This window comes from Erinaceus europaeus, chromosome 13 (assembly GCF_950295315.1).
Source record: "Erinaceus europaeus chromosome 13, mEriEur2.1, whole genome shotgun sequence".
Classification (NCBI taxonomy): Eukaryota; Metazoa; Chordata; class Mammalia; order Eulipotyphla; family Erinaceidae; genus Erinaceus; species Erinaceus europaeus.
Window position 1 is genome coordinate 66344846 of NC_080174.1, and position 12634 is coordinate 66357479.

The 12634-nt window shown below is 43.5% G+C and overlaps 2 protein-coding genes across 5 annotated transcripts; both read right to left on the reverse strand.

Annotated features, from left to right (window-relative positions):
• Nucleotides 1–3940, reverse strand: EXO5 (exonuclease 5). Of its 4 annotated transcripts, none has more exons than XM_060206145.1 (3): nucleotides 2853–3940; nucleotides 2320–2369; nucleotides 1–1499 (listed from the first exon to the last, which is right to left on the reverse strand). In XM_060206145.1, the coding sequence occupies exon 3, from the start codon at nucleotides 1465–1467 to the stop codon at nucleotides 361–363; it is 1107 nt and encodes a 368-aa protein (XP_060062128.1). In that variant the 5' UTR covers nucleotides 1468–1499; nucleotides 2320–2369; nucleotides 2853–3940; the 3' UTR covers nucleotides 1–360. The 4 variants fall into 4 exon arrangements, with proteins under 4 accessions (XP_060062128.1, XP_060062126.1, XP_060062127.1 ...); XM_060206143.1 differs by having other exon boundaries at nucleotides 2320–2439; XM_060206144.1 differs by lacking the exon at nucleotides 2320–2369.
• Nucleotides 3941–7073: 3133 nt separating this feature from the next.
• Nucleotides 7074–8064, reverse strand: LOC132542381 (zinc finger protein 69 homolog). Its single transcript, XM_060204955.1, has 2 exons — nucleotides 7965–8064; nucleotides 7074–7845 (listed from the first exon to the last, which is right to left on the reverse strand). The coding sequence occupies exons 1-2, from the start codon at nucleotides 8062–8064 to the stop codon at nucleotides 7352–7354; spliced, it is 594 nt and encodes a 197-aa protein (XP_060060938.1). The 3' UTR covers nucleotides 7074–7351.
• Nucleotides 8065–12634: the final 4570 nt, after the last annotated feature.

Genomic DNA, 12634 nt, shown 5'->3' on the forward strand with positions numbered 1-12634 from the left:
GTGCTTCATTTTTTTATTAAATAAAATCTAAAAAGAAAAACTTACATTGACAAAAAATAGGGAAGAAGCTTCTCAGAAGCTTAGGAAGCTTAAGAAACCAATGATTACTACAGGGCACCTTTGCTCCAGCCAGACTGAGTGTCTTTTTAACAACCTATGACAAAGTTCCAGAGGCGGCATCATCTCGTCTCTCCCATTCACCCTTAAGTCTCACTCCTGTATCTGCATGGCTAGATATGGAAAAAAGATAACTAGAACCCAAATAAGATTACTTTCAATGGAAGCCAGCTTGAGAGACTGGTCTTTCACTCTGTGTATATACGGAGTAGGGATGTTCAAAAGTGCCTGAAGCCATTCTGTTCATCTGGTTCTTTTGGCTTGGGGCTCTAGTGTGGAGCTGCACTGCCCACCACATTTCCTCCACTCACAGATATCTGCATAGCTGCATGTCCGGCACTTCCAAGCATCCTCCACATCAACCCCCTGTGGCTCTCGCTGGCCCATCCAGTAGGCCATGTAGTGCTGCATCTTGCTTTTCACCTCCTTCTCTTCGAAGGTCACAACCTCTGTGTCTAGCACAGCGGCAGTTTCTTGGTGGATATACTCAATCTTCAGGATGTCAATGACTGGCAGGTCAGACAGTGTTAGAGATAAGAAGACCAGCTCCATGAGGTCGCCAAAAGATTTCACAGAGAAGCCTCCCTGCTGTGCATGCCTCAACACTGAAGGTCCCAGGGGCTTTTCTGGACACAGTTTTGTGTGGTGGATTAAGCTAGCAGGGGTCACTTTCCCTTGTACCATGGCATCAAAGATATATTTGTATAGGCTAACTTGAAAACAGTCTTTCCTTTTCTGAGCTTTCAGAGGGGTCATAGGCCGCCGGCGTGTCTTGAGTTCAGCCAGTTCCAGTTCCCCCTTGTCTGTATAATGCAGCTCATCGATAACTCCAACAAGAAGCACACCCTCCACTTCTCCAAACACTGGGAACTCTCTGATGCACCCTTCTGATTGCAGGGTAGGAATCATTGACAATATGTTCAGAAACTTGACTGCCCAAGCATCTTCTTTAGTGACGACGGAGACAGTCACAAGATCATGAACTTCTAGTTCTCTAGCTAGGTGGATGCTGGCACCAGTGTTTAAAACAGCTTCCTTCTCAGGTGTCAAGAAATCAGGAATTTCTTTCCCATATACCATTTGTTGTTCACACCAATTCTGAGTAGACAGGTCAGTGACATACAAATATTTAAGGTTAAATCGCTCCAGGGGTGATGGAACATCCAAATCTCTTTTCCCCTTTGGTAAGTTTATACATTTGTCACTCTTAGGGAATTCAGAAGAGCCAGGCTTGCCAAGTGATGGACTTGACTCCTGGGTATCTTCCAGGTCCAGAAACTCCGAGTCACTCAAGTCTGAGAAGCCTGAGGCTTCTGCTGATGCCATCTCCTTTCCTCCTGTGTCTTCCATAGCAAAGTTCTGGACTGGATTGGGTGAGGGCCCTGCATACCACATTAAAGAAATACATTATCTGAATAACAATAATAATAATAATAAAACACATTCAGTCCCAATTAGGTAAAATAATTACAACTAGTAATTTATTCATTCTTTAAAGAAGCCTACTTTATTTATGGCCAATTATTAACACTATCAATTTGTAAGGGGTCAAGCAGTGGCATACCTGGTTAAGTACACACATTACAGCATGCAAGGACCCAGGTTCAAGCTCTCGGTCCCCACCTGTAAGGGGAAAGCTTCACAAGTAGTGAAGCAGGGCTGCAGATGTCTCTCTCTGTCTCTTTCCCTGTCTTCTGCTCCCCTCTAACTTTCTGTCTTTATGTAAGAAAGAAAAAGAAAAAATTTTAAAAATGTAAAATAGGTCTGGTTTAAAATAGTTGGTCCCTTTATAAAATTCTGTAAGACTTTCAGAGTAGAAAATAGCCAGAACTGATCATCCAAATTGTGAACCTGATCCTGAATAGTCCAGCAGTATTCCATTGTCCAAAACATCATGACTCATTTTTGCATAGAGAAACACAAAATATGTCAGGACATTTCCAACAGCCCAATATTTAGTATTAATAGTATGTTACTTTGCCTTTAGTTTTCCTAAGGCTACTGGCATGTTTTTAGGGTACTACTCCTTCCAACCCTTCTCAGTCACACAAATGACCGAGTGCAGATACATGCTCATTAGCATTCCACAAATGTGGCCTCCTTCTCTTTCCCAAGGTGAGAGTGGAGACAGTGAGACAACTGCCTCTGAATGACCTCTGACAAAAAAGACTGAATTTTAGGAGAGAGGAAACTTCTGCTCACCTGGGACTTCGTTGATCCTCCTCCTCCTCCTCTCAGGAAAAGGTGGAATGCTGAAATGATGAGAAAGGAGCTCTGAAAGCCCAGGTCTGCGTGGAGGAATTGAATTGATCAGTTCTGGCTCTATAAGGTAGAGTGGGGGAGCTTTTTCACCTGATCGGACTCGTATTGTAACATTTCCTACTTTCTGACCCATGTAGTACAGACAGCTGCCCACTCAGATACTAGTAATGCTTGTCTCTCTCCTGGGGCAAAATTTCTATGATTTTTTTTTTCATTCTCCCTATATCCTGGATGCTGTGACTTGATTCAATCCGTGCTCCCTGCAGATGAAGGGGTCAAAAAGAACCAAGGTTTCATCACCAACCCCAGCTATGAATTCTGTTCCCTCTTCCAACCCCAACATCAGCCCAGAGTTCTCAGGTTGGAGGTAATTTCTTTCTGATGAGTTCCTGCTGAGCTGCCACTGCTTCCACCCTCAACATCCTACAGGGCTCGGGGTGGCTCAGACTTGTGGGTTCCGAGAGCACTCTCACCTTCGGCGGCAGGGTTTTGTCTACTGGATCCAAAACACTCTTCTCCCGGGCTCCTGGAAGGCCTAAAATTTACTGAGCACTTCCCACAACGCCCTGGAGGAGCTGTAAATGACAGCAAGGGGCCGCCAGCCTTGGAGAGAGCTGCCAGTCGACCTCGGCTTCTTCTGAGCTTGAATGGTGGGTGCAGAAGCCCTTGGAGCCTGCTGCCTCGCCAACCCGGAAGCGGGACGGGAGCGCCGCAGCTGGGGGTGGGGGCACGTGACTGGGGGGGCGGGGCGGATGGGCGTAACGGGTGGGGGCGTGGCGGACGGGGCGTGGCGAAGGGGGGCTTGACAGCGCGGGGGCTTGGCCGCACCGACCCTCATCCCGGCTCGCAGGCACCGCCTCCTGGCGCACCGCCCTCCCTCAAGCTTCCCAGCCCTGGACTCGGCGGCTGGCTCAATTCCTCCGCCGCCTTGGACCTCCCACGGTTTGTCAACCCAACCAGCAATGGAAGCAGATCGGGCGCCCCTCTCGGGTGGAGATTCGCGCGAAAAAATGTACACGGGGGTCGGGCGGTAGCGCAGCGGGTTAAGCGCACGTGGCGCAAAGCTCAAGGACCAGCTTAAGGATCCCGGTTTGAGCCCCCGGCTCCTCACCTGCGTGGGGGGGGGGGTCTCTTCACAAGCGGTGAAGCAGGTCTGCAGGCGTCTGTATTTCTCTCCCCCCTCTCTGTCTTCCCCTCTCTCGATTTTGCTCTGTCCTACCTAACAACGACATCAATGGCAACAATAGCAATAAGGACAGGAAGGGCAACAAAAATGAAAAAAAAAAAAAAAAAAAAAGGCCTCCAGGAGCAGTGGATTTGTGGTGCAGGCACCCAGCCCCAGCAAATAAACCTGGAGGCAAAAAAAAAAATGTATAAACACTAGGCAGCCATTACAGATAAACTCAGTGCTGGCCGGAGCCCACCCCTTCCCAGAGGCCTCAGCGACGAGCTGGGGGCGGGGCCTGAAGGAGACTCCGCCCCCTGTCCGGTTAGCTGTGCTCCTGATTGAATTCCAGATGAAATTGCCATCCTGTGACCAGCTTCTGGGTATCTGCAAGTGTCTTTCTCTCTCCCTCTCTATCTACCCTTCCCCTCTTAATTTGTCTCCGTCCTATTGAATAAAACAGAAAGAAAAAAATGAAGAAGGAAAATGGCCACCTTAAGTTGTGGATTCTTAGTGCTGGCACTGAGCCCCAGAAGTAAACTTGGAGGCAAAAACGAAAAAACAGAATTCTATCAACAGTAATTCTTCTGCTTTTACCTCTCTGTAGGTCGCCAGTCATACCATTCAAATGCACTGCACCGAATCTGACATTTCTTTCTACACCTGACTTTTTTGGAGATGGGCCAATAAAACCTTCCCAAGTATTTTTAGATCATGAGGAAGGAAGCCTTCTTTTGGATGACGAAAACAGAATATGTAAACCTTCGAGCTAGAGGGAGTCAGGCGGTAGCGAAGCGGCTTAAGCGCAAGGACCGGCAGAAGGATCTGGTTGGAGGCCCCGGCTCCCCACCTGCAGGGGAGTCGCTTCACAAGCGGTGAAGTAGGTCTGCAGGTGTCTGTCTCTCCCCCTCTCAGTCTTCCCCTCCTCGCTCCACTGATCTCTGTCCTATCCAGCAACGACAACATCAATAACAATAATAACTACAACAAGGGCACCAAAAAGGGAATAAATATTTTTTTAAAACCTTTAAAAAGAAAAACTTAGAGCTAGCAATAATCTTACCTTGTAGTGAGGTGTTTTTTGTTTTTTAAATACCATTGCACCCTTGGAGGTAATACAGTGGGAAAAGCATTGGACCTTCATGCATGAAGTCCCAGGTCTGACAACTCTGGCATTGCATGTGCGAGAGTGATGCTCCAGGTCTCTCTTTCATTCTCTTCCTTTGTTATAAATTTTAAAATGTAAGTCCAGGATGAAGACACAAGAAGAAGGAATAAGACATGAAAAGAAAACTGTCTAGGTTTTCCCACGTGCTTCAGATTCTGATCCTAATACATTAGAAATAATGGGAGATCTTAAGTACCAACTTACGATTGCTAACGGGAATAAACATTTCACAGAATCACTAAAACTTTAATAAAACCTAACCAGTTAGAAAAATAAAACTACTGTGGTTCTCGTAATCAGCTTTCATACAAAGTATACATTATTAGCTAAATAATGCTTAATAATATTTAGAAAACCCGTATGTTTCTTCTTTTTTTTTTTTTTTTGATCTCACTTCATGGATTCACTATTGAATATAGCTCACTGGCATAACCATTCTGTAAATTACTATGTATGACCAATTGATTAACCATGATAAGCCCTGCCATGGTACAAACATCAACTAGTTACCAGCTTTTCTCCATTCCAAACAAAGAAGTTGATATATATTTGCTGAGACAGTGGGCCAGTCTTATCAAAGGGACTCTCATTCATCAATTGACACCTCAGGAGTCAGGGACTAGAGCAGTTGATAGTGGTATCTCCCCAAGGTAAGGCTTTGCTGGGCTTGGCTGCTATTTGATAAGATACTGATTCCTTTCTGGTTAGAGGATGGCCAGTATTGTTTCAGAGGATGCATTTCAGCTGATATTGAGACAAGCTGATGTGATTTTTTTTTTCAGATATAGTTCTTAACAGCTTATCTTGCTGGTAGGTAAATATTCATAGGAAAACCAAAGAATAATATGTCATGAGTTTCCTGACAACCCAATAAATTGATTCAACCACTATGAAAGTGTAGTTAGCATTATCCATCATATATATGTACATCCCTTCTAGAACTGACATTCTAGCCTTAGGAATTGACTCTCTATACACATTCACATGTATGATAAATTAAGATGTACAATACCCTTCATGGCAACACTATATAAACAAAATATTAGAAGTACAATATTCCATCCATAGTGAACTGGATAAAATACATTCAAACCATGGCATACTATATAGTTGTAAAAATGACCATGCAGTTTATCTACTGATGTGAAATGACCTGCACAATATACTGCAATGTACAGATCCATCTGTATAGGAGGCTGCTGTTGATGCTTATGAACAAAACTTATTTTTGCATTCTCTTGGGTAAAAATAGAAAAAGTAAACAGGGTGCACAAAATTAGTTTAAAAAGTACTTCTTTGGGACCAGGTGGTGGTGCACCTGGTGAAGTGCTCACATCACAGTGCTCCAGGGCCCAGGTTCAAGCCCCTTGTCCCCAACTGCAAGGGGAAAGCTTTGCAAGTGTCTGTCATTCTCCCCCTCTATTTCTCACTCCCCTATCAATTTCTCTCTGTCTCTATTCAATGACAAATAAAAATATTTTTTTAAAGTAGTTCTTTCTAGAATTTCATAAGGGAATTTTTCACTTTTTTTTTTTCTTCCTCCCCAGGGTTCTTGCTGGGCTCGGTGCCTGCACCATGAATCCACCGCTCCTGGAGGCCATTTTTTCCCCCTCTTTTGTTGCCCTTGTTGTAGTTTCGTTGTGGTTATTATTATTGCCCTTGTTAAGGCAATTCGTTGTTGGATAGGACAGAGAGAAATGGAGAGAGGAGGGGAAGACAGAGAAGGGGAGAGAAAGATAGACACCTGCAGACCTGCTTCACCGCCTGTGAAGGGACTCCCCTTGCAGGTGGGGAGCCGGGGGCTCGAACCGGGATCCTTACGCCGGTTCCTGCGCTTTGCGCCACATGCGCTTAACCCACTGCGCCACTGTCCGACCCCGGAAGTTTTCACTTCTACAGCCATCTTTCAAGGGTTTACACTTATTTGTCTTTTGAAATTTACCATGAGACTTTATCTCTCATGAAAGTAAACACCATTTTAATTTAAAAATTAGAGGTGGGGGTGTTTTAAACAGTACCTTCCAAAAATGTTAATGTTTCAATTTGTGAATGCCTGTTTTCTTAAAATTATATTTATTGGATAGATGCAGCCAAAAATCAAGAGGGAAGGGAGTGATAGAGAGGGAGAGAGACACCTGCAGCACTGATCCACTACTTGCAAAGGTTTCCCCCTGCAGTTTCCTTACACATTGTAACATGTGCTCTCAAATAGGTGCACTACCACCTATCCCTGTGAATGCCTATTTGTTAGTCCATTATGAAACCAGAAAAAAAGTATGATTATCTATATTGTTGAATTTAATTTGAAGTCCCATCCTTTATCACTTATTAAGTACTTTGTATGAAGGTGTAGTTATAAATGTAGTGTTGACTTATACAAGGAAAACTGAAAGTACCACTATACCAATTTCTCAGTCTGGAATTTTATTTAATTATTTACTTTTTTTTTTTATAACCAGGGCACTGCTCAGCTCTGGTTTATGGTGCAGACCAGAGGATTGAACCTGGACTTTGGAGCCTCAGGCATGAGAGTCTCTTAGCATAACCATTATGCTATCTGTGCCCCACCCCCAGTCTGGAATTTTTAAAGCACAGAATTCTTTCAGTCTTGATTTTTTTCCATGTTGAATAAACTGCATTTACACATTGTTTTGGTAGGCATTCCTTTTGTGCATTTCATAGTGTTGGCTAAGTGTTGAGTTATAACTGAAAGACTTTCCACATTCATTACATTCATAAGGTTTTTCTCCAGAGTGATGTCTCTGATGTTTCTTAAAGGGTGAATCATGCCGATAAGCTTTCCCACAGCGATTGCATTCATATGCTTTCACTCCTGTATGAACAGGTTTGTGATTACTAAGGTGTATCCTCTGCCTAAAAGGTTTCCCACACTCCTTGCATTTATAGGGCCTCTCCCCAGTATGGATTCTCTGGTGGTTTGTTAGATATGCTCTATGGCTAAAGGTTTTACAACATGCTGAGCATGCATAGGGTTTTTCCCCAGTATGAATTCTTATGTGTTCACTAAGGTGCCTAATCTGTCGAAAGGTTTTCCCACATTCGTTGCATGTAAAGGGTTTCTCTCCAGAACGGGTTCTCAAATGCTGGATCAAACTAATATTCTGACTGAAAGCTTTATGACATTTATCAAAACATAAGGTTTTTCCCCAGTGTGAGTTCTATGATGCTGGTTAAGAGATGAGCGATGTCTGAAGGTTTTGCCACATTCTTCACATTCAAAGGGTTTCTCACCAGTATGGATTCTATAATGTGTAGTAAGGGATGCACTTTGACTAAAGGCCCTTCCACATTCCTTACATCTGAAAGGTTTCTCATCGGTATGAATTTTCATGTGTTCAGTAAGATGAATGGGTTGTTTGAACAGTTTTGCACATATATTACATTCATATAGTCTGTCTTCTTCTTCTAGCGTTTGCCCTTCTTCTGTAGCCAGTCAACAGCATCAGGTTGAGCCTGATGTAAAGTTTCGAGACCTCCTTTGAATCTGGAGAGGTGGCAGTCGTTGACTATGTGGGTCATAGTCTGTCTGTAGCCACAGGGGCAGTTCAGGTCGTCTCTGGCTCCCCAGCAATGGAACATAGCGACGCACCGGCCATGGCCTGTTCGATAGCGATTAAGGAGAGCCCAATCATAATGTGCTAGGTCAAAGCCGGGTTGACGCTTGCAGGGGTCTGTGATGAGGTGTTTGTTCTTTACCTCAGCTGACTGCCAACTCTGTTTCCAAGAGTCTGGAACAGAGAAGTTCATTGTAGGCATAGGAGACCAGATTGGATGACGAGACATCAAGCGTTGAACAGGGTGGGCGAAGATATCCGCGTATATTGGCAGGTCCGGTCGAGCGTAGACGTGGGAAATGAACTTAGATGATGCCGCATCCTGACGAATATCTAGCGGGGCAATGTTGCTAAGAACTGGCAGCCATGGAACCGGGGTGGAACAGATGGTTCCAGAAATTATCCTCATGGAGGAATATAATTTGGAATCGACCAAGTGGACATGGGGGCTACGGAACCATCCTGGGGCACAGTATTCTGCAGTGGAATAGCATAATGCCAGAGGTGATGATCGTAGTGTGGAAGCGCTCGCGCCCCATGAGGAGCTGGCCAGTCTTGCAATGATGTTATTCCTCGCGCCCACCTTTGCTGCAGTTTTTATGAGATGTTCATGAAATGACAGAGTGCGATCGAGAGTAACGCCAAGATAGACTGGCTGGGCTTCATGCCGGATTCTTGTATCGCCAAGCTGCACATTAAGCTCACACGAGGCCGAGGCATGGTGTAGATGGAAAACAGATGATACCGTTTTTTGCAGTGCTAGGGATTAGTCGCCATTTTTTACAGTAATCAGATATCAGAGACATGTCTTTCGTGAGTGTTTCCTCGAGGATGTCGAACTTGGATGCCTGAGTTGCACAGCAGATGTCATCGGCGTAGATAAACTTCCTTGAAGAAGTTTCTGGGAGGTCATTGATGTAAATATTAAATAGCGTAGGAGCCAGAACAGAGCCCTGGGGGAGGCCACTTGAGACAAGTCTCCATCTGCTAGACTTGTCACCTAGATGCACCCGGAATCTTCTGTTTTGGAGAAGAAACGATATAGTGTTGGCCACCCATGGAGGCAGGCATCTTGAGATCTTGACTAGGAGACCACGGTGCCAGACCGTGTCATAGGCTGCTGTGAGATCAACAAAGACAGCACCCGTCTTTAAATTCTTCTGGAATCCATTTTCAATGTAAGTTGAGAGGGCCAGGACTTGTTTGCAGGTAGATCTTCCTGGGCGGAAACCAGCTTGGGCGGGTGATAGGAATTTCTCTGTAAGATGAGAAATACGTGACAGAAGCAGCCTCTCAAGGAGTTTGTAACACACGGAGAGGAGAGAAATTGGTCTATAGCTGGCGGCCAGTGTTGGGTCTTTCTTTGGTTTCAAAACTGCTATTATCTTCGCACGACGCCAAATTTTGGGCATAGATTCGGATTCCAAGATGTGGGACAGTAATGTAGTGAGCCACTTCTTTGCCGCGGGACCCAAGTTAAGAATGAGTTCTGGGGTGATGTTATCATAGCCAGCAGCCGTTCCCAGTTTAACCCTCTTCAAAGCGTCTTCTAGTTCAGACAGTGTAAAGGGAGAGAGTTTTGGAGATGGACAAGATAAACGTGAGGGGTCAGTCTTCCCTGAGAAGAGGGAGCTCCGGAAAACCCGGAGCCCAGAGAATTCCCGAGAGCACCACAGAGCTTGCATGGCTGAGAGAGCAGCACAGCCCAGGGAAGCCGCAGCCCAACACTCACAGAGCTGCAGAGGCCCAGGGAGACCAGGAGACCCATGGTAGGAAACCTCTTTCTCATCATGCATTCCTTTATTCTTCATTCAACACCTCTCTCCCACCACATGTCATGCGTGGTTACAAGCAGTCCTCGAAAGCATAGTCCTGCATTCTTGGATCTTAATTCTGGTTAAATGAAATCAATAACAATTGATAGAAAAGTACACAGTTAATCTCTCAGGTGATGAGAAGAGCTTAAGGGAGCAATCTGTAGAGATAAGAATGGAGGATGACTGGGGACCCTCTTCCTGGTAATAGTGGGCTAAGATACTTATACCAATCCATCATTAGTGACAATAAAATTTAAGTCTGGAGTGGCTCGAGAGGTGGCATAGTAGATAGGGTCTTGAGTTCAGACTGAAATTGTTCTTTTCACCATTGTGGAGGCTAAATATCCAGAATCCAATTCTCAGCAAGATTGGCTTACCTGAAGTCTTTCTACTTGATTTGCAAATTTCTGCCTTCTCCTGTGTCTTTCTTCTTTGTGTTAGCTTGTCCCTAGTGTCTGTCTCTCTGATATTTATTTATTGGATAGAGACAGAGATAAATTGAGGGAGAAGACAGAGATAGAGAGGAAGAGATACAGAGAGACACCTGTAGCACTGCTTTACCAATTGCAAAGCTTTCCCCCTGCAGGTGGGGACTGAGGTCCTGAACTTGGGTCCTTCCACATTGTAATATGTGTTCTAAACCAGGTGGGCCACGCTGGTCTCCATATATTCAGACTCCTTCATCTCATAAAGCTACCAGATGGGGTGAATTAGAGTATATCCTGTATAAGTACTGTGTGCTAACCGATTGCACCCCTGGAGCTCCTAGAGTATATCCTAATGCAGGGCGGGGAAGCATCCTCTGAATCAGACATGTAGGGCCTATGAAATGATTTGTCTGGTCTTGGCAAAGGTAGCCACAAGAGGGACATGAAATTCAATAAATCAAGGAATATTTCTTTTTCATAGCAACATTAAATGCTAATTTCTAAGTTGATGATTTTGTGTGGCCAGCAAATGATGTTATAAATATCCAAATGGTCCTTGGCAGAAAAAAGTTTCCCCACCCCTACCCTAATGCTTTATTTTAACTTAATCCTAAATACAAATTGAGTTTGTGGGTTCTAGGGTCCTAACATATGAATTTGGGGTGGACAAAACTCAGTCCAAAGCAGTGTCTATGAGATGGTAACATAGTAGGGAATCACCAAACCGTCAGATGGAAAGTTAGCTAGCATCCAGGGGAGTAATCCAACTTGGAAGGTACTTTGCCCTGAAATCATTCACCTGGCTGAAAATTAGAATCTTTTTATATTTCACAGAAGAAAAATATGCATAAAACACACACACAGAGTGAAATAGTTTTTCTGTACAGTAACTGGAATCCCAAAGGGTAAGACTCAGAAAAAAGCATGAATTTGAAGTGGTATAGTAACATGGAGCCTATAGACTAGTCAAATTGCTAGTCTCAAGTTTTGTTCTTGGTTTTAGGGTGGTCTGTGTCAGACTATGCTGTGACCAGGTGCCTTGCAAAATACAAATCCTTTCTATATAAAATCACTATAATTGTGAAGTTTAAATTGTGCCCATACAATTATAGCAATGTTACGAACAAAATTAAAGATGGGTACCTTAAAATGACTCAAACCTTGTCCTACATCATGACTGCATCCTAAGCCAGAACTTCCCATTTAATATCTGAATTGCTGACTCATGAGAAATATGAGAATTTTTTTTGTAATGGCTATTACAAAAAAAAAAGATGTTTAAATTTGGAGTTATTATACAACAATTACTAGTATAGTGGCCATGCTTGATAACACAATGACATTGTGACAACAAATTTATCATTTACAACGTAAGAGAATGAAATCTTCAGGGTACTGAGGAGAAATAACTGACAATACAAAACTCTGTGCACAAATAAAAACTTCAAGAATAAAGGGAAAATGCATTTTTAGACTGAAAATGAGAGGATTTTCTACCATCTGATTAAAAGAATTTTTTCTCTTTTTCTTCCTCTTTCTTTCTTCCTTTCTCTCTCTTTCTAGATGTGTACATTCATTAGTGAGAGAAAGAACCAGAGCATCACTCTGCCATATGTGATGTGAGGGATTAAACTCAGAAACTCATGCTTAAAAGTTCAATTTTTTATCCACCGCACCACATACCAGTTCAAATTTTCAAAGCAGAGCTTCAAGAGAAAGAAAATGACCTCAATGGGGTGCCTGTTTTGTCATACACATGACCTAGGTTCAAATACAGCCTCCACACTGGGGAAACTTTAGTGTTACATATTTCCCTCTCTCTCTCACTGTCTCTATAATAAAAATCAACCCAAACCTACTGAAAATGTAAATGTGATAGGTAAAACAATGAAAAAAATATATAAAGTAGGGAAAGATCTTTACGACAGGCATAAACTTACTATTAGGTAGAAAAAAAGTACTAAGCACAAAGGAAAATGTTGATAATCAAAGACCAGACATTTCAGAGACTTCTGGTGAAAGTACAAATTAGTACAATTTTGGTTGTTTTGATCATAACTCCACTCAGTTCTTGGCTGTCAGCATGATTGGGAATTGAACCT